The sequence below is a fragment of the Colossoma macropomum genome, unplaced genomic scaffold (genome assembly GCF_904425465.1).
Source record: "Colossoma macropomum unplaced genomic scaffold, Colossoma_macropomum, whole genome shotgun sequence".
Taxonomy (NCBI): Eukaryota; Metazoa; Chordata; class Actinopteri; order Characiformes; family Serrasalmidae; genus Colossoma; species Colossoma macropomum.
This window is the reverse complement of record NW_023494794.1, coordinates 10,297,100-10,319,227: the sequence shown is the minus strand read 5'-3', so window position 1 is coordinate 10,319,227 and position 22,128 is coordinate 10,297,100. Positions and strand designations below refer to the sequence as shown.

The following is a 22,128-nucleotide window of genomic DNA, read 5'->3' as shown; positions in this document are numbered from 1 at the left end:
GCCTGTGTGAGTGTGTGTGTGTGTGTCTGTGTGTGTGTATGTGTGTGTGTGTGTGTCTGTGAGTGTGTGTGTGTCTGGGTGTGTGTGTGTGTGTGTGTCTGGGTGTGTCTGTGAGTGTGTGTGTGTGTGTGTGTGTGTGTGTGTCTGTGTCGTGGGTGTGTGGTGTGTGTGTGTGTCTGTGTGAGTGTGTGTGTGTGTGTGTGAGTGTGTGTGTGAGTGTGTGTGTGTGTGTGTGTGTGTGTGTGTGTGTGTGTGTGTATCTGTGTGAGTGTGTGTGTGTGTGTGTGTGTGTGTGTGTGTGTGTGTGTGTGTGTGTGTGTGTTTAACTGATCAAGTCTAAATTATTTCTGACTGAAATACAAAGAAACACCTCAGTTCAAAAATCTGGAACCTGTTTTTAATATTTTATTATTATTATATTTTAATCTGTTCACTGAAAAGCATTTCTTAAACTCTTTACTCTGTATTTTAACACTTCAGACGTGATTATATTTACGGTCATTTTTGGTCAAATCTGATCTCCAGTTTTAAAATATGATGAATTCTGAAATTTAATTTTATTTGATATTGGATATCAGTTTTCATTAGAACTTCATTCTGGATATAAATTTTATTAAAAATTTATTCTGGAAATTAACAGAACTTTATTCCAGATATTACTTTTATTAGAACTTCATTTAATTGTTCAGAACAATCAGTTACAGTTATTTATATATTTATTGTTTTTTATTATTAAAAACAAAGATTCTAAATTTTTGAGCTGTAGTGTATAATTTACACAAATTAATATCTGTAAACAATCGCTAAAATAATGACGTTTTATACTTTCACACTGTGTGTGTGTGTGTGTGTGTGTGTGTGTGTGTGTGTGTGTGTGTGTCGGGGGCATTAAATCACCAAAGCACAGAGAAATTCTTGGGTAAACGAGTGAAGGAAACGAGTGATGAAAGTGATTTAAAACAGAAAAAAACTGAAATAAACTAGAAATAAAATAACTAATGTGAAAAAACAAACAGCCCAAGCCTGTCCGTGATTGGCTGGAGGATTTTCCATAATAAAAGTCCACAGCCTGAGTCTATAGAGGTTGGACTGAGAGAGAGAGAGACACACGGGTGAGAAGAAACAAGTGCAAGACGAATTTATTTATCCTTCACTCCTCGTTTTTCATCCCTCTCTTCTGCTTCCATCCTTTCGTCTCCAGAGAGGCTCGACGAGAGGCGAGAGGAAAAGATCCAACATCCTCCCTCTCATCTTACTTGAAGACGTATCCGGCGTTTTCTCTTTCTCTGCCTCTTTCTCTCGTTCTTCTACAACCGTAGTCCATCACTCATCTCTTTTCCATCCCTCTCTTTTCCCTCCTTCCATCCTTTCGTCTCCAGATCTCAGAACTGGTTAAAAATGCGAGAGAAAAAAGATGCATCTTCTCATCTGAAGACATTTATCTTTTTCCTCTTTCTCCATCTCTTTCTCTCTCTTTTCTAATCCGTTTAGTCCTTCACTCGTCTGTTTTCATCCCTCCCTTTTCCCTCCTTCCATTCTTTCCTCCCCAAAATCTCCAGATAGTTTTGAGAACATGACACAAAAGATCCAGCATGTTCCACAGTGTCTTATCTGAAGATGTTATGTGAGGATATTCGCGTTTATCTCTCTCTTTCTTTCTCTCTCTTTCTTTCTCTCTCCTTCTCCTTCCGTCTCTCCCTCTCTCAGACTTTGTAGTAGATGTTGGCGGGGCTTTGGGGGGGCATTTCCTGGACGATATAAACCGGATGTCCGTAATCTCCACTAACTTTCTCGTAGTGCGGGCAGTAGTTGTTCTCGCTGGTGCGCAGCGGGATGATGATGTCACTGGGCTCTGCGCCGGCGTGGGTGGAGCCTTTGGGCGGGGCCAGCGTGCTGAGTGACAGCGCGGCCCCGCCCCTCGGCTGCGAGTGCTTGCGGCTCCTCTTGCGCAGTTTGAGCAGCAGGACGATGAGGATGATGATGATGAGGATGAAGACGAGGCAGCCGGCGCTGATGGAGGCGAACACGGCGGGCTTGGAACCAAAAAACCCATCGGTGGAACTCGAACCGGAACCGGAACCGGAACCGGAGCCAGAACCGGAACCGGAACCAGAACCAGCGCCGTTTCTCGTGTCTAAGAGAGAGAGAGAAAAGAGAGATTGATACACTTTTAGTTGAAGTGAACGTTGTTGAGAAACCCACTTTAGAGAACTCTTTAAGGGTTCTTTAGTGAAGGTATACAGAACCAAGAACACTCAAGGAACAATTTGAATGCACTGCATGGTCAGTTGGTTCTTTGCTACGATGGAAAACCAGCTGTTTAAACAACTTTTATAAAAAATTATTGTATATTAGCCCCAAAAAGGTTCCACTAGAACCCATTTTTAGTACTATTTAGAACCCTTTTTGCTAAGAATGCAATGAAGAAAATGGCACCAAGCACTATTACATCACCACTAAGTGCACTAGAATTGTGTGCTGGTGTGATTGTTAGCATTAGCATTAGCATTCCGCAAGGTAATTTTAGCTAGCTAGATCGCTAATGCTAATGTTATTAGCATGCCTGCTAGCACCGTCCCGGTTCCATCCCCATTTAATTCCTAACAATTGACAGTTATGACCTTGATGCAATATTGTCACTGAAGTTCCTTCTGCAGTTCTGCAAGGGTTCTTTAGCCAAAAGAATGGTTCTGTATCATGACACATTTGCATGCCTGAAGGGTTCTTTACATGGTGAAATGGCTCTTCAGATTGAGAATGTGTTGTTTATGATTCCGTACAGCACCAGAAAGGGTTCTGCTGCTGTACACAACAGAAGAACCCTTTTTGTTGAAATGGTTCTTCAGATTGACGGAGAATGTGCTGCATGTGTTTTATAGACTCTTGACAGAGGGTTCTTTAGTAAAGAAAATGGTTCTATTTAGAACTACAAACATTCAAAGAACTCTTTGCATGGTTCTTTACATCATGAAATCGCAAACAGTAGAAGAACCCTTTATGGTTCTATATAGAACCATTTTTTTTAGAAAGGCACTATGTAGAACCATATACACACATTCTCCCATCAATGTGAAGAACCATTTCACCATGCAAAGAACTTTTAAGCATGCGCATGGTTCTTTGAGTGTTCCTGGTTCTATACAGAACCACTGTCTTTGCTAAAGAACCCTCTTTTTTGAGAGTTTAAACTGGTTTAAACACATTCGGGGGTTTAAGCTGATTTGAGTGACTCTGTACATTAATTATGTTTATTTTATTAAAACTAATGATCGGACTATCAGAACAACCTCAGCACTACCGAAACTTTACCGAATGTTTCAGCAGTGACTGTTTCGGTACTGTTTTAGCTCATTTTGAGTAGAACGCAAAAACGCAGTCGGTACGTGACCAGCAGACCCAGCTCTGAGCAGCTGAGCACGCAGAAAAACAGACCATTATTCATTAAAACACTATAAAATTCAGGAACGCAGCAACAAGAAGACGTAAATGAAGCGAACGCAGTGTGGAGATGAGGATGTGAGCAAAACAAAGCAGAATCTAGAATCTCTGCGGGTTTCGCTGATGAAGTCTGGAGCTCCTGCAGGTTCTCAGCCGGGAGGACGACGAGGAGCAGCTACATTAACTCACTGTGTTACTGTAATGAGGTCATAATGGAGCATGAAGGGCAGCGAGGGGATCTGACTGGACGCCACTGTTACAGCTATGAGCAGAAGAGTCTCAGCACCGACACACACACGTATACACACACACACACACACACACACACACACACACACACATATCTATACACACACATATCTATACACACACAGTGGGAGAGAGAGAGTCTTTCCTGAACATCTGATTCTGGTTTGTCTGGATTTAACTGAGACTAAATCAGTACTGCAGGCTCTCTCGCTCGCTCGCTCTCTCACTCTCTCTCTTTCACTCTCTTTCTCTCTCTTTCTCTCCTTCCTTCTTCTTTTTATTTCTTTTTCTTTCCTCTCTATCTTTTTTCTTTCTCTCTCTCTTTTCTCTCCTCTCTCGCTCTTTTTATTTCCTTTTCTTCTGTTTCTCTCCTGTTTCCTTCTCTCTCGCTCTTTTTCCATCTCCTCTTTCTTCTATTTCTCTCTCATCTTCTTTCTTCTCTCTCTCCCCTTTTTCCTTTTCTTTCCCTCTTTGTCTCTCTTCCTTTTTTCTTTCTGTCTCTTTCCGTTCTCTTTTTCTCTCCTCTCTTTTCCCTTCTTTTTCTTCTGTTTCTCTACCTTTTCCTCCTCTCTTCTTTTTACTTTTCTTTCCCTTTTTGTCTCTCTTCCTTTATTCTTTCTCTCTCTCTTTCCTTTTTCTCTCCTCTTTCGCTCTTTTTCTTTCTTTCTTCTATTTCTCCCTGCTCTTTTTCGTTCTCTTTCCCCCTTTTTTTCTCTTTCTATCCTTTTTCTTTTGCTCTCCTCTCTTGTTGTCTTTCTCCATCTTTCCCTTTCTTCATTGTCTCTTTCTCGCTCTATCTTTCTCTTTTTCGTTTCTTTCTTTCTCCTCTTTCTTTCTATTTCTCTCTCTCTTTTTTAGTCTCTCTCCATTTTCATTTTCCCTTTTTCCCTCTCCTTCTCCTTTCTCTTTTTTTTGCTTTCGGCTCTTCTTCTTTCTCTTCCTCCTTCTTTCTCTCTTCTGTCTTTTTCTCGTTTTCCCGTTTTTGCTCTCTCTCTTTCATTCTTCTTTCTCTTCTTTTTCTCCCTTCTCTCTCTCTCTCCCTTCTATTTCTTTTTTAATTTTTAATTTTTAATTTTTTTTTTAATTTTTCTTTTCCTCTCTTCCTCTCTCTGTTTCTCTCACCCTCTCCTTTATACTCTCTCTCACCTCCCTCTGTCTTTTCTTTCTCTCTTTCTCCATCTTTATCTTTCTTCGTTGTCTTTGTCCCTCTATCTTCTTTTTTTCACTTCTTTCTTTCTCCTCTTTCTTTTACTAACTCTCTCTCTCTCTCTCCTCTCTCTCTCGCTCTCTCTCGCTCTCTCTCTCTCTCTCTCTCGCTCTCTCTCTCTCTTGCTCTCTCTCTCGCTGTCTCACCTTTACTCCCGGGCTGTATGGGTCTGTCTCTCTCTCGCTCTCTCTCTCTGTCTCTGTCTTTCTTCCTGGCCGGGCTGGTTGTTGGGTCTTTAATCTCGTTGTCCTGATCTCGGTCTGGACCGTCTGTTGGCGCCAGGTCGGCAGTGTTTGGGTCTGAAACACACAAACAAAAAGGAAAAAACAATTAATAAAAAGATCCTCTGTAGACGAACATCGTTTAGCTTAAACTTTAGTCTTTATTTTTTTAATCAAAGGTGAATTAATATTTTCAGTCATGTGGTTTAAAGCGTTTAAACAACACTGTCAGATTAATATAAAATACATCAGATAATCTAAAAATGTAAAATAATAATAATAATAATAATAATAGTAAATTATATTGATATTAGTCATTTAAATAAATTATATTTAACAAATGCAACCACACAAATTAATAAATAATAATGATAAACAATACAATTATATATTTGTGAAAATCAACAAATAATAAATGATTTATTAAAACCTGTCAAATAAATAAATAAATCTGTACAAAATAACAAATAATAAGAATATTATGGTCTGTTAATTTGTGTAATAAATAAATGAATAAATTATGCACATTATACACACATCCTATTAAAATAATTTATTTTGTTTTAAATAAATAATAGTGATACAAAATACATTAAATGATATAAATATTTGTGAAAATCAATAAATAATAATTTATTAAAATCTGTCAACTATATAAATGAATAAATGAATGATTATGCACACACGATACACACATTCCTGTCAAAATAGTTTATATTAGTTATAGTTTATATAGCAGCCTTAGCGGTGAGCGTTAACGGGGGGTGTGATTGTCTCAGAGGTTACTGAGGTTCTCCAGCGTGACTGTGCTCGGTACCTGTGGAGGCCTGTTTGTTTTGATGGTTTTATTACTGAGAAAAGTGTTGAGCAACTCTCGCTGCTGCATTCCTTCATGGCTGATGCTTCTCAGTTTGAGTCAGAAACGCCTTCAAATAAATAAATAAATAAATGAATAATAAAGAATCCAAACCCTTTTCCTGGCTGATCTTTCACCCTCGCTCGTTTTTTAACTTGTTTTCTCGTAAAAAATGCATTAAGCCGCAGTTCTTCATCCACAGCCCTAAGTGTGTGTGTGTGTGTGTGCGCTTGTCTTTCTGAGGACCTCACAAAAAAACAGGAGAACATGACATTGTTGCACAAATGGGGACATTTTGCTGGTCCTCACTTGAGCTTGTGTCATTTTCACCACTGGAAAAACTACAAGAGCAGAAAAACTGCCTTTTGGATGCCAAAGTTAAGGTTACACTTCTAAAAACACGGTTCTTCAAGGGTTCTTTAGTAAAAACAGTGGTTCTATGTAGAACCATGAGCACTTAAAGCTTGGTGCTTAAATGTTTTTTTTGCATGGTGAAATGGTTCTTCAGATTGATGTTGCATATTGTTTTATATAGAACCTTTTTTTGAAAATGGTTCTATATAGCAGCAAAAAGAGTTCTGAGACTAAATTGTTACGATGTCAAGCTTGTAACAATAGCAGAACCCCTTTTAATGCTATAAGGAATAGAACCATGTTCAAGTCAATCTAGAGAGCCATTTCACCATGCAGAGAACCATTTAAGCTGTTTACTAAAGAACCCTGAAGAACCATCGGTTTTAAGAGTGTAAGTGTAGTATTTGCTACAGTCATACTAAAATCAATAGAAATCAATGGAAGTCCTCACTAGTAATGTAAGACAAACCCGTGTGTGTGTGTGAGGGAGGAGATGTATAGCTATGCTAAAAGAACATTAATAACCTGTTATGGCTCTCGGGGGTGCTGTAAGGGCTCTTAAAGGCAAATGGACTGAATCATTAGCCAATAAGAACGTCAGGATGGACGAGCGACAGAGACGGCGCACTGTTCCCCGCAGAACCGAACATCACACACACTTATATCTCTGCGCTATAAAGCAGCAGTGTGAGCACTGCAGTCTCAACTATGAGAAACACAAATAATCAGACGGATGTCGCTGCTGCCGGAGCAAAACCTCGTATCTCCAACATGGTAACTTTACAGGAGAAGGAAAAAACCTACTTTACTTTTAATGTAAGTCAATGGAACCAGACTTTTTTCCAAGTCATTTTGGGCCGTTTCTTTTGGTCCATTCTTCATGAAATTTACACACACCGTAAAAGGCAAGAGGCACTTTCAAATTACCTCAAAAACTGAAAAATGACAAAAAATGGAGATACGAGGTTTTCTTCTGACAACAGCGATAAGTGAGAATATATATCATCGCTGTCCAAAGAAAAACATGTATCTCCATTTTTTTCAATTTTTACTTTTACATCATTCAAGCACGACCGACGTCTAACGTGTGAAATTTTCCTGATGAATGGACCAATAGAAATGCTCCAAAACTGCCTGGAGTAAAATCTCTTTATATCACATTACATTGCATACATTTGTGTTTGTGTGTGAAGTCCTTACTGAGTCCTCAGTTACACTAGTTAGTTTAAACTACCCTTTTACTGAATTTGGTTGCGCCACAAATCCATAACTCGTGTCATAACTAGTAACAATCAACTTATTATTAAATGTAATTTTATTTTTTATTAACTTTCAAATTTTTACATTTAAATAAAATTATGCAGAAGAGATAAGAAAAAAGTGAGTAGACCGGTAATTTGAAATCTCTATAATTTGTTTCTGGTTATTTCTTTTTAGCACCATTTGAAATCCTTCTCATGATGAATGGACTGAAAGAACCACTCAAGTTACCTACATTAATTTTTATTAGCATTAAGAATTTTTTTTTTCCCTTTCCTGTAAACGTGTGGCTTCAAAGGTGTGAGATTTTGTTACAATGTTTTATACAAAATATTAAAGACTTAATGTTCAGTTATGATAAAATAATCAATACTGCACTAGCGTAAAGATTTGAACACCCCAGTCAGATTACATGCTATGTTCATTTTCTAAGTGATAATAAGTTAAAACATCTTCTACAGTGAACTCACAAAAACATGAAAACATGTTTTATACTTATTTTAATACACACATACATTTCTGTATATTTGTTGACTAATATTTTTCCCTTTTCATTTTTTTAATAACCAATAACTGTGTTAAAAATGTGCAGAAGTGTCCTTTCTGCAGAGGATGTGCGTTGACTTATTTACACTTCACTACACTTATTTACATTTCCACTACACTACAAAATCAACAAATACGTGAGATTTGACCTGGGGTGTGCAAACTTTTGCACACAACTGTAAGTGTAAATGAAAGTGCAAAAAGTACAATACTGTGGTAGCCAAACAAATTGTTTAAAACTCCTGAGGAGCTTGCAAAACCAGTTCATAACATGAAATTAAAAATGAGATAAAAATAAAATTAATATAAGATTTTCAATTTTTTTAATACATTCGTTTATGGGAATCAGCTTCACTAACATATTTGTCTTACAAGCAGATTTCCACCTTATGAAAACCACATTCAGTCTGTTTTTCCTGGATACTTTACCCTTTCCAGAAGACTTTAATGAAGCGATAGCTGGAACATTTTCAGCGATTTCGACATCATCGTAACGGATCTGGCACTGCAGAGGGTCATCGTCACACACTGACCTCTCCAAACAGCATTAGAGTCCGTCTCACTCTCATTACACAGCTGAGTGGTTTTTGGATTGTTAAAAGGTAATTAGTGAATAAACTCGTTTGTACGGGAATAACAGCCATAACAGGAGATGAAGAGGCCTCGTTTGGAGAAATACACTTTACAGAGTTTCATTAAAATTACTAGCGGACCAGCGGAGTGACATTCATGGATGTTTACAGAGGCTGTGGGCAGTTATGGTGATGAGGACTTGAGTACTTGGTAGTGGTGCGCAGTAGAAATCTCCTGCAAAATTTCCTGCAGAAAATTGGAATAATTTATCCCACTTCCACCCACAACTGAAACGTTTAGTCCCGCTCCCGCCCGCCCAGTTCAGTCAAGGCCAACTGAATCCAATATCTGACATAATCCTTTCATGAATACATTATTCTCTGCTGAAATAACACAGCAGTCATGGCTGTCAGGCGCACTTTGAGTAACATCACCAAACGCCATTTATTCCCAGTAAACACAGAGCAGGAATTAAACCAAAGAGTGGTTATTTCTGGTGTTTTGCTGGGCAGCTGTGGCTGTCAGACTGAAGGCTCCGCGTCTCTGTGAGCTACGAGGATCTGCATGTTGTTCACGTGATCGGCTGCTTCACAGCTCTTTAAAACGCCTTCATTCATTTTAATTTCCTCATTATTATTTTATATTGTTCATATATATGGTTTAGTGATTGTTCTACTTTATTTAAGCTATTCATTACTTTGTGGGATTTCTCTTAATGTGTGTTACGTCCTGCTCCCACCTGCAGTGGGCTGGTTTCCCGCCTGCTCCCACGCACAACATCGAAAATTAATCTTGGGCTGCAAAGATATTGTGGCAGGTCCTGCTGAAAACCGTGGGAGTGCAGACCTCTAGTGCACAGTATGTGTAAAAATTTATATCACGGTGTAATAAAGATTACTTATATACCAGTATAGTGCATGTATGCATATTTTTATTTCAAATAAAATCATTTTGGATGCTTGTAGATTAACAATGGCATATTATTCTGGATGTCCCTTCAATATGAATAAAAATCATATCAAACAACTGGAGTAAATTCGAAACATTTTTAGTGGATGAAATAGTAAAAACAAAAATTAAGTCCACAGCAGCTTCTCTAAATGCTACTGAACGTTGTTTTACGTCTTTTTTTTTTTGTCATTTGTCTTTTATGTACGTCTTGCACACTCAAGCTTTAATCTACGCTGGAATTTAGTAATCACTGATGTCAGAGCAAAACCTTGTATCTCCAAAATGATAACTTTACAGGAGAAGCAAAAAACCTTCTTTACTTATATGTAAGTCAATGGAACCAGAGTCTTTTCCAAGTCATTTTGGGCCGTTTCTTTTGGTCCATTCATCATGAAATTTACACACAATTTAAAGAGCAACAGGGATTTTCAAATTATGCCAAAAACTGAAAAACGACAAAAATGGAGATACAATGTTTTGTCCCGCCAGCAGCAAAAAATTACAGCCGTTAACACTGTTAGTTTCAGCTGAGAAGCTGTAGAGCCTCTCGTCTTGTAGGCCGAGACCACTGCATCGCCTGAAGCAGCTGGCCAAGTCAGTGCATATGGAAAGCCAGCTAGTCCCCATGCTAGGCAAATGGCTAACAGCTAACCCCAAGAGACTGGCTTTTTCTTTCTGCTCTCTTTTCCCCATTAACTCATTACAGTCTGATGTCACTCCTCTGATAGTAAACTGGACTAACTGGCAGCAGCTCACTACACTGCATATATATCTGCATTTATATCTATGTGCATTCAATATAGTCAGTGTTATCAAAGCTTTTAATTGTCTATTTCAGTTATTAAACTGCTGGTCTGGTTGCTTCATTTGACTGACTGGTCAAGCCACCTGACTTTTCAGACTAATTTTAATAAGTTGACTTATTTTGCTCATTTTATTTTAAAGTTTTCAAGCATAAAATCATGTTAAACTATTTTATTTAGAATTGTATATAACTATAGTTTACTTAATCACTATATATGGTTGGATGGTTGTATCACTCGACATTTTTTAGACTTCTGCAGGCAAAAAGAAACTAATGTATTTTATAAGGTGCACTAAAAAATGTTTCACAAATGAGGTATTGTTGAATAATTTGAAATACTTCATGTATTTATTAAATTAGAAAAAAGAAAACGAGAATAATACTATCATTTTTTATGTTGTTAATTTTTCCTACTTACTTTCATTATCTCTTATGTACATCACTAGCATGTGTGTGTTTGTATTTAGGACTCTGTAAGGACCAAATGTCCTCATAATGACTATTTTGTAGAAATGAGGATGTTTTGCTGGTCATCTTTTTACCACAAATTCATCTCTTTTTTGGGGGAAAAACTAAAGATCCGTCGGCTCACTAAGGTTCGGCCTGCAGTTTAGGTTTAGGGTTAGCACTACTTGGCTACAGTAATACAAGTCAACTTACACAGAGTCATACAGAGGACTGTGGGAACACCCCATTAAACAAACAACACAAAAAGCAATACAAAAGTCCCTGTGCACACCTGGCCATAAGCTAATGTTATCTGTGCTATTGGGCAACATTAGCCTGATACGGGCTTAAGCTAACAGATAGATCTTAGAGATTAGAACAGCGCTGTAGCTGAAGGGATGGTATGAACACACGCCCCAGAGGAGGCTTTGACCTTTTGACCGCGGGGTCAAAACAATCATTATGGAGGCCGAAAGGAACCAGACCTGCACATTCCACACAGTCGTAAAGAGAAATGTTTTTAAAATAATAATTTCTCCACTGTTTGGTTCAGTTTAGACGTTTCAGTACAGAGTTTAGTGGGAAAGTTTCTCCTCCTTAATATTTTACTCAAAATTAGAGATTTGTTCACCCTGCAGATATTGCAAAATTGAAATATAAATATATAATATATATAATATATATATATATATATATATATATATGTAATTTTATGAAGTTCAGCGTTTTGTAATTGAACATTTTGTAAATGAACTTAACTTGGACTTAACATAGTTGATCTTTGCATAGTTGAGTATAACATTGTTGAACTTTGGTGAATAAATGTCACCTAGTTTGTGTAGTTAAATGTTACCTAGTTGACTGTTACATAGTTGAACTTTGCATAGTTGAACTTGGTTTAACTATGCACATAGTTTGTCTTTGTATATACTGATGTGACATTTTTTTTTAAACTTTACATAGTTAAACATTATATAGTTGAACTTTATATATTTCAATGTTACACAGTTGAACATTGTGTGGTTGAACTTTTAGTTGAACATTACATAGTTGAACGTGGTATGTGCCAATATTATATAGTTGGACTTTACGAAGTTGAACATTTGGTTTAACATTACATTGATGAACTTTGATTAGTTCAATTTTGTAAAGTTGAATGTTACATTATTAAACTTTGTATATTTCAGTGTTTCATAGTTGAACTTTCTATATGTCAATATTACATAGCTGAGATTTGTGAAGTTGAATGTTTTATTGAACGTTACATGGTTGAACTTTGAGTAGTTGAATTCTGTAAACTTAAACGTTGCATTATTAAACTTTGCATAGATGAATATTTAGTTGAACATTACATAGTTGAACTTTGTGTATATCAATAGTATATAGTTGAAGTTGGCATAGTTGAATGTTATATGGTTAAACTGAGTAGTTGAATTTTGTAAAGATAAATTACATTATTTATTTACATTATATAAATGACATTAAATTACATTATTAAACTTTGCATTTTTAGTGTTACATAGTTGAACCTTACGTCGTTGAACGTTTAGTTGAACAATATATTGTTGAACTTTGAGTAGTTGAAATTTGTAAAGTCTGATGTTACATTATGAAACTTTGTATATTTCAAAGTTAAACAGTTCAACTTTGCATAATTAAACTTTTAGCTGAACATTACATGGTGGAGCTTTGTATATGTTAATATTATATTGTTGAAGTTTGCGTAGTTGAATGTTATATGGTTGAACTTTGAGTAGTTGAATTTTGTAAAGATGAGTCTAACATTTTCAGTCTTACATAGTTGAACTTTGTGTAGTTGAACGTTTAGTTGAGCATTACATGGTCGAACTTCGAGTAGTTGAATTTTGTATGGTTGATTGCTACATTATTAAACTTTGTAGATTTAAATGTTACATAGTTGAACTTTGCATTTAGTTGAACATTACATGGTTAAACTTTGTATATTTCAATATTATATAATTGAAATTTGCATAGTTGAATGTAACATGGTTGAACTTTGAGTAGTTGAATTTTGTATGGTTGATTGTTACATTATTAAACTTGGTAGATTTAAATGTTACATAGTTGAACTTTGCATTTAGTTGAACATTACATGGTTAAACTTTGTATATTTCAATATTATATAATTGAAATTTGCATAGTTGAATGTAACATGGTTGAACTTTGAGTAGTTGAATTTTGTAAAGATGAATGTTATTATTAAACTTTGCATCAACAGTGTTACATAGTTGAACTTTGTGTAGTGGACCTTTTAGTTGAAGGTTACGTGGTTGAACTTTGTACAGTTGAATGTTACTGTTAAACTATCATTTCATGGTATATTTCATAGTTGAACATTACATAGTTGAACTTTGCAGGGTGTGTGTGTGTGTGTGTGTGTGTGTGTGTGTGTGTGTGTGTGTGTGTGTGTGTTACTCACCCTGTCCCACTTTCATGATGATCTTCATGGATCTGGTGCTACACACTCCTCCTTCTCTGTTCTCCAAACCCTCCAGTGTTCCATTAGAGGTGGCTACAGAGAGAGAGAAAAAATTATTGCATTTTATTTTTGTTCCACATTTAAAAGAATGTTTTTTTAATGTGCTACATATAACAGCCCCTCTGTTCTAACTCAGACAGACAAACGGACAGAGACAGCGAGACAGAGAGAAAGCGAGGGGGAAACGGAGGCAGAGAGAAAAAAAAGATTTATGATGTTTCTGATTACAGGTCATGCTGCTGAAACCAAACTGGCAGAGAAACCCTGATTTAACTCTATAAACACACACACACACACACACACTTACACACACACACACACACACACACCACACACACACACACACACACACACACACACACACACACACTTGTGATTGGTGGCAGGGGGTGGGTTGGGGAGGTTGCAGATCTGACCTCAAAAATTCGGCTGAGAATTTTTGGCAGTTGTATGTGGTTCTATATGGCAACAAAAAGGTTCTGCTCTTTTATACAAGCTTGACATCATAGCAACAGCAGAACTTTTGGTGGTGCATAGAACCATATACAACACATTATCCATCAATCTGAAGAACAATTTCATCATGCAAAGAAACAATTAAGCCTACATACGGTTCTCTGAGAGTTCATGGTTCTACATATAACTATATGCTTTGTGTTTTTTTACTACATTAATATCAGCGTAATGTGGAATATGATTTCTGTTAAACTGTTTTCAACAAAGTTATTCAGTAATTTTTGGTTAAATTAGCCTTAAAATGTTTAATTTAATAGGTTTTGTTACTAAAACTGTTAATTTGGTATCAAAAGTCATTAGTTATATTACTAATACAGAACAAACTGCACTGTTATTTTTGTTTGGACAGAAAAAAAAAACTTTTTATTATTCATTTGAAAAGTTCTAAAAGCATTTCATAAATATCTGTATTTCTTACTAGAAAATAATAAATTCAGTTGACACAGGCTTTTAAACACCATTTATAGCCCACACCTCCCTGAAAATTGGTGACAGGGTGGCAAAAAATTCACGTATTTCAGAAAAAAACAGCACATATTGTCTCTGATTTGACAGGCTGAGGTGGAAAATAATATTTTAAGCATAAATGTTAATAATATAATATATTTTAAGCACTTCAATTTAAACACTTCATCAAAAAACACCAAAGGAAAAAGTTCATTTTTAGAGTTTTGAGGACTAAAATGAACTACAAAGGCACATTAGGTCTCACCACCTCATTCAGGAGCTGAAGGTCACTCACAGCTCGGACCTCCTGACTTTGGATGTTTTGATATTTTGGAGACGCAGCTCCTCATGAGGTGAAGCAGAAAACAAACTAATCCTTCTGACGTTGGTCAAAAAGTTCTAGATGGTGGGTTCCGTCAGCTTGGTTGTCACCATAGACATCAGTGATTGGTGGAGTGAGTCTAACTCTTACACACAGCGAACAAAATGTCACATTTTTGCTGTGACATCGTTTCATACACACCCGTTTATTGATGTCGGAATAAATCACGCTCAGTGTGACCAGCTTTTAAACATCCTTCCTCAATACCGACTCTGAGTGAGAGAGTGAGGAACTGTTCTCTAGATGTTCTCTTACAGCTGGACGTGATAGTAATCTGATCTCTGGGGAATGTGGCCCGAGGCCTGTGCACCAGAGCCGGCCCGAATAACTCAAATACTCAAGGACTCGCTCGTTAGGTTGGTGTCAGCTTCTCAATTTAGTAAGACGTAAGAATTGTAGCCTAAAATAAACCACCTCGCCTCACCTCACCTTGCCTCGCCTCAGAGCACAGCAAACTGCACCGCTGTCCACTGAAGCTCACGCTGCGTCCACACCAGCGACACTCAGCGATGAGCAGCGATCAGAGCAACGCAAAGAAGTTCAGCTCAACTTTATGCAAATGAGCAGTGACGCAGGGCGGCGACAACCAATCAGTAAAGACGTTCTAACGTCCCGTGGAAAACCTGCGATGACCTTGGTTCCCGCTGAAGTGATAGTTTAGCACAGCCTCACTGTGAACTGAGCTTCATTACAGGAACAGTTAACTGACGTTACTGTGTGTTTAATGGAAACGGAAATTCATGTAGAACCTGCAGCTCATGAGGGCCTTCATCAGCAAAACAGCTGAGCCTGGTAAGAAATAGAGAGAGAGAGAGAAAGAAAGAGAGGGAAGAAAAAAGGTAGAAAGAAGGAGACAGAGCGAGGGGGGGAGGAAAAGGGGTAGAAAAAGAGAGAAAGAAGAAAAAGGGGAGAAAAGAAAGGGGAGAGAGAGAAAGAAAAAGAGGGAAGGGGAGAGGAGAGAGAAGGAGGGAAAGATAAGGAAGGAATAGGGAGAGAGAGGGAACTAAAAAAGGAAGAAAAGGGGAAGAGAGAAAGAGTGTGAAAGTGGGAGAAAGAAGGAAAAGAGGGGAGACAGAGAGTAATAGGGACAGAAAAAAGAAAGAAGGAAAAAAGCGAGAGAGACAGAGGTCGTAAAAAGGAGTGAGTTCAGTGTAGTGTGAGTGTTGTGTGTGTGTGTGTGTGTGTAGTGTTAGCGTGGTGTGTGTGTGTGTAGTGTTGGTGCAGTGTGAGTGTTTAGTGTTAGTGTAGTGTGTGTGTGTGTGTGTGTGTTTAGTGTTAGCGTGGTGTGAGTGTATCAGACAGAGAGCTGCAGTGTGTGGTGTGGGTTAGTTTTGGTGCTGATGTCACAGCAGGTAATCTCACCTGTACCAACATATTTATTCAATTTAGCCCCCAATTACTGCACACGCACACATACAGACTCTCAGACACACACACACACGCACACACACACACACACATACACACACACTCACACACACTCAGTTATTACCTCACGCAGACGGCTGCTCATTACCGAGTGTGAGTGAGACGTGTGGACACATGAGGGAGAACAAGGCTCTGAGAACGTGACTAATGAGAACCACAGCAGATCAATTAAAGAAGGAGGAAAAAGGCACGCATGAACACACACTCACACCCACACACACACACACACTCACACACACACACACTCACTCACACACACACAGTCATTAACGGCGGCACAAAATCAAACGTCTAAACGTTTCACCATCAAGCGCGATAATAATAATAATCCTCTTTTGAAAAGGTAACTGACTCCAGTTGTGCTGAGACTAATGATTAAATCCATAATTGATCAATTACTTTGATGATTAATTGATCAAACATAATCAAATATAAATGGATGTAACTGAGCAATATTACACATTATCATTACTGCCAACAATCAATGCAGAAATAGCAAGAAGTTTAAGAAAATAAAAATTACATTATTAAATATTTATAATTTATCAATTATTTCACAGATTAAGTAATCAAACTAAAATTAAACTAAATCAGATTTAAAAGGCCAAACAGTGAGCAGCACCAAGCAAATATTGACTATCATCACGCAAATGATCAACTAGTTCATTTATCAAGAAGATTGTTTTATCTATTACTTAAAAATCAAGTAATCAAACAAACAAATGGGATTAACTGAACTCCAGCAATTAAGTGAGAACGAAAACAAAAAGGCCAAACAAAGAAAATTAACTAGAACAAGATGCATTATCATTATGTGCATATTCAATGTAAATATAAATATATATGTAAATATATTTTCATAATGTATCAGTTATTTCAATGATTAATCAAGACGTCTGAAAACAAAAAAGTATGTGAATATTCAAATTATGCAAATTACCAAATAAAATGACGATTTATTTAAGACTTTTCGATTTTTATATTCATAATGTATCGATTATTTCAGCGATTAATCGAGACTTCTGAAAACAAAAAGGCCAAACAATTAAAATGGACTACAACAATACGCATTATCATTATGTGCATATTTAATGTAAATATGCAAATGACCAAATAAAATGACAGTTTATTTAGAATGTAACTTTCGATTTTTATATTCATGATGTATCGATTAGTTCAGAGATTAATCGAGACTGAAGACAAAAAAGCCAAATAATGAAAATGGACAAGAACAATCTGCATCATCATCATACAGATTACTAATAACTGACATTTTGTGGAGAAGGTAAATCGTCACAGCCTCGTATTCAAGTTAAAATGCTTTTAAAAACTGCACCATAAACCCAAAACAGAAAACATCGCCTAACGAGCCCACAGAGCAGTTTTATGTATGACCAGCTGTGCACGTTAATATTAATGCTCTAATTACTGTAATTATGGATGCATAACTGTCGTTATCCAGATTATTTCATACACGGAAACATAAGAAGAAGTAAAAAGCAGAAATAAATGAAACCCAGGAACAGAGCAGGGCTTTGAGAGTGGGCGTGCGGGGGGGAGGGGTGATGAGCGTGGTTGCTAAGCGCCTGTATGATGTCATGCGAATTGAGATGCACGCAGTGGGCGGGGTGCCAGTCTCCCCCAGCCATCGCCGTGCCAACCTGTCACCGTGCCAACCGCCGAGCAGCTCCATGCCAGGGCAGTACGACTCAATTAGAGCTGGCACACACACACGCGCATGTGCAGCGATCTGACCAGAGCGGCTACAGCGTCGGACTGCGGCTCTCAGAGAGTCGTTTAAATATGATTCATTTTAATATGGTTCAGGAACATCTACCATAGATCTGCACTCACTGTCCACTTTATCAGTGCCACTGACCATATAGTTCCACTCTGTAGTTCTACTGTTACAGACTGTAGTCCATCTGTTTCTCTGCTTACTTTGTCACCCTGTTCTTCAGTGGTCAGGACCCCCATGGACCCTCACAGAGCAGGTACTATTTGGGTGGTGGGTCATTCTCAGCACTGCAGTAACACTGACGTGATGGTGGTGTGTTAGTGTGTGTTGCGCTGGTCTGAGTGGATCAGACACAGCAGTGCTGCTGGAGTTTTTAAACACCTCAGTGTCACTGCTGGACTGAGAATAGTCCACCAGCCAAAAATATCCAGCCAACAGCGTCCTGTGGGCAGCGTCCTGTGACCACTGATGAAGGACTAGAGGATGACCAACACAAACCGTGCAGCAGCAGATGAGCTATCGTCTCTGACTTTACATCTACAAGGTGGACTAACGAGGTAGGAGTGTCTAATAGAGTGGACAGAGAGTGGACATAGTGAGTTTTCTAGAATCGAGCTTAGAATTGTAAAACTGGATCACGTGAAGAATTCTAGGACCAGAGCAAATGTCCTGGAATGCACTGGAAATATCAGAACCACACTGAGAATTGTGGAACAAAAGAGAACATTCTAGAGCTGCATCAGGACCTTTAACGCTACATTCAGAGTTCTTGAATCATATAAACAATGTGAAGAATCACCCTGAGAAGCCTAGAGCATTAGAGATTCTAGAACCACACAGCATTTTAGAATCAAAGTGAGAATTTTCAAGCCAGACTGAGAATTCTAGAACCACAGTGAGTGTTATAGGACCTAAATGAGAATTCTAGAACCACAGTTAGCGATACAGGACCACAATGAGAATTCTAGAACCACAGTGTTACAGAACCAGAATGAGAATTCTAGAACCACATGGATCGTTACAGGACCACAGTGAGGGTTATAGGACCACAGGGAGAGTTGGAGAACCACAGTGTGTGTTACAGGACCACAATGAGAATTCCAGAACCACAGTGTTACAGGACCAGAATGAGAATTCTAGAACCGCAGTGAGTGTTACAGGACCTAAATGAGAATTCCAGAACCACAGTGTTACAGGACCAGAATGAGAATTCTAGAACCACAGTGTTACAGGACCAGAATGAGAATTCTAGAACCGCAGTGAGTGTTACAGGACCAGAATGAGAATTCTAGAACCGCAGTGAGTGTTACAGGACCAGAATGAGAATTCTAGAACCACAGTGTTACAGAACCAGAATGAGAATTCCAGAACTACAGTGATTGTTACCGGACCACAATTAGAACTCTAGAACCGCAGTGAGCGCTGTAGAACTGCGTTGGGAACTGCAGGATCACGGTCAGCAGAAGCGGACTGTAAAAGTGTGAGCTGGCAGATGGTGTTGTTGTGGCTGTGTGTGTGTGTGTGTGTGTGTGTTTGTGTGTGTGTGTGTGTGTGTGTGTGTGTTATCCTGCAGTGATCATGTTGTGAGAACTGGATCAGAGAACACTGAGCACAAGGGCATGTTCTACTCACGTCTAACAGAACAAACAAACAAACAAACAAACAAATGGGAAATAACTGCAAGTTGTGTTTATAAACACTGACCTTCCCTCATTGTCCATTTTATCAGCTCCACTGACCACATAGGAGCACTTTGTAGTTCTACAGTTACAGACTGTAGTTATGTAGTTACTGACTCCTGCGTCGTTACCACGGCAACCAATGCTTTTTCCTGACACTGAAAAACGAATATTTTGTACTTGATTGCTGTTTTGACTGGACATTTAATAAATGAAGGGGGTTCTTTGACTTTTGCACAGCAGCCAGTGTGTGTGCGGGACTGTGTAACTGAGTAAAACATTTATTTTCCTCTGTGGTCAGTAACCTTTGAGCTGGCAAACATGAGAAATGAGAACCGTAATGTCCTTCGCTCACTCACTGTAGAGTGTCTCAGAGCTGAGATTGTAGATGTGGAGTCTTTTAGTCATTTGTTCACATTATTTACATTATTTATGAAGATTTATGGCTAAAACAGAGTGAAAACTGCCCAAATCCACTGTTTACAGCACCAGCCGCACTCATATCACTGCACCATCATTCAGATCATTCAAACCGAACATTTCCATTCTGTCTTTTGGACGTTTGGAGTCACTTGTCTTATTCTGTAAACACATTTCATGATAAAATAGACAACAAAATAAGTTGTTTCTGTTTATATTTGTTTCTGTTCTGTTAATTTGTTTATGGTGATAAAAAAAGATCAATGTAAATATTGTAAACTTAGCACTAAAACAGTTGAGCTGATTTATTATATATACGTAATGTATGAACGTAACTAATGACACTATCGTTATATGATTTATGTTATTATTCTTCTTAGTTTTTATTTTTCTGAGAGATTTTATCGGCTAACTCTTCCCACAGTTTTTGAGATATCAACATCGTACCAACTTCGGAATGTCTGGTCTGATCCGTAGTGGTTGGCGTGTACACAGCTTTTTAATTGGACATACAATTTTTTGTACAATCTTTGTTAAATTGCGAAGTTTTTTCCCATAGGAATGAATGGGGGTGTGAAAGTTTGTGCACCCAACTTATATCACTTTGACAGAAATCCATTAGTAACATGCTCTTAACCATGTAGGATACCATGGCAACCACCACTAATCACCTAGCAACCACCTGGGATGCCATAGCAACCACCTAACAACCACCAGAGATAGCATAGCAACCACCAGCAATCACCTAGCAACCACCTGCAATTACCTATCAACCACCTTGGATACCACCGCAACCACCTAGCAACTACCTAGGATACCATAGCATTCACCAGAGATACCATAGCAACCACAAGCAATCACCTAGCAACCACCTGGGATACCATAACAGCCACCTAACAACTACCTGGGATACCCCAGCAACCACCAGAGATACCATAGCAACTGCCTAGCAACACCTCAAAAACCACTTGGGATTCTATAGTAACCACCTAGCAACATCTAAACAAGCTTAAGCTGCACAATTTCTGCAGGAAATGCACTGATCTTAAGATCTTTTTACAATATTGTGTCAGCCTCAAGATTTGATCACAATTTTTAAAATGTGAGACATTCTGAATTTTTATTTTATTATCACTTTATTCTGGATATAGATTTTATATTAAAAATTGTTGCTTATTATTTAGCATTTGATGACTTACACAGTTGTTGTAATTGCATGTAAATGTATCCCAGTTTGGATTTTATATTGCTTTGTTGACCAAAAGAATTCATTTAATGCTAAATAAACTCAGTTTTTAGCCATGTGGTTTGGCCGATTTGAAATGTAGAGAACAGACATTTATTTTGCTAAAAATCAGAAGCAGAAAGATTTCATTCATAAAGTATATTCATTTTAATCCGAATTAAAATGCAAAAATCTGAATGTTATTGTACCGAATTTACATCATACCATCTGAAATTGAATTTTACGGTTAATGATGTACAATTTAATGCATGAAATTCAATTTTTAGAAAGCACTTTTTTTCTATTAATTCACATTTTCAGATTTACTTTGAAAAATAACATAATGACACATGTTGTGCAGGGAAAAGCAGTCGAACACTTACTTTCACTCACTGGTCATTTTATCAGAAACACCCATCATAAAGATACAGTAGCAGTTAGCGACTGTAGCTCGTACGTTACTGCAGTTTAAATTCAAATTTCTAACGGCACCAATCGAGCTCCACAGAAGAGCTTCAGTGGTTCTGGAGAACTATCTACACACCCTTTTGTGTGGGTGTGTGTGTGTGTGTGTGTGTGTGTGTGTGTGTGTAAACGTCCGGTCGTGTATGTATAATAAATGTAGCGTTGGCCTTGTTAGCACCTCTAATTAACCCACACACTTCCTCTTCTATACGTGTGTGTGTGTGTGTGTGTGTATGTGTATTTGTATGTGTATGGGTGTGTGTGTGTGTGTGTGTGTGTGTGTGTGTGTCGTCCCTAAGGAGGAACTTGAGCTTCCAGGCTTCCAGTTCCACACACACTCAGAGTCTAATGCATTCCTGCTGTAGCAGAGATGAAATGTCCACTAATAAAATGAGGAATTTTGTGGAATTCCAATCAGGAA

At 37.9% G+C, this 22,128-nt stretch overlaps 1 protein-coding gene across 1 annotated transcript in view; it reads right to left on the bottom strand.

The window, feature by feature from the left end:
* Positions 1 to 231: 231 nt before the first annotated feature.
* Positions 232 to 22,128, bottom strand: part of efnb1 (ephrin-B1) — an 81,180-nt gene continuing 59,283 nt past the window's right edge. The window contains exons 3-5 of the mRNA XM_036580150.1: positions 13,348 to 13,440; positions 5,041 to 5,193; positions 232 to 2,134 (exon numbers count right to left, since the gene is read on the bottom strand). Coding sequence (XP_036436043.1) covers positions 1,704 to 2,134; positions 5,041 to 5,193; positions 13,348 to 13,440 — 677 coding nt within the window. The 3' untranslated portion in view covers positions 232 to 1,703. The remainder of the gene's footprint in view (positions 2,135 to 5,040; positions 5,194 to 13,347; positions 13,441 to 22,128) is intronic.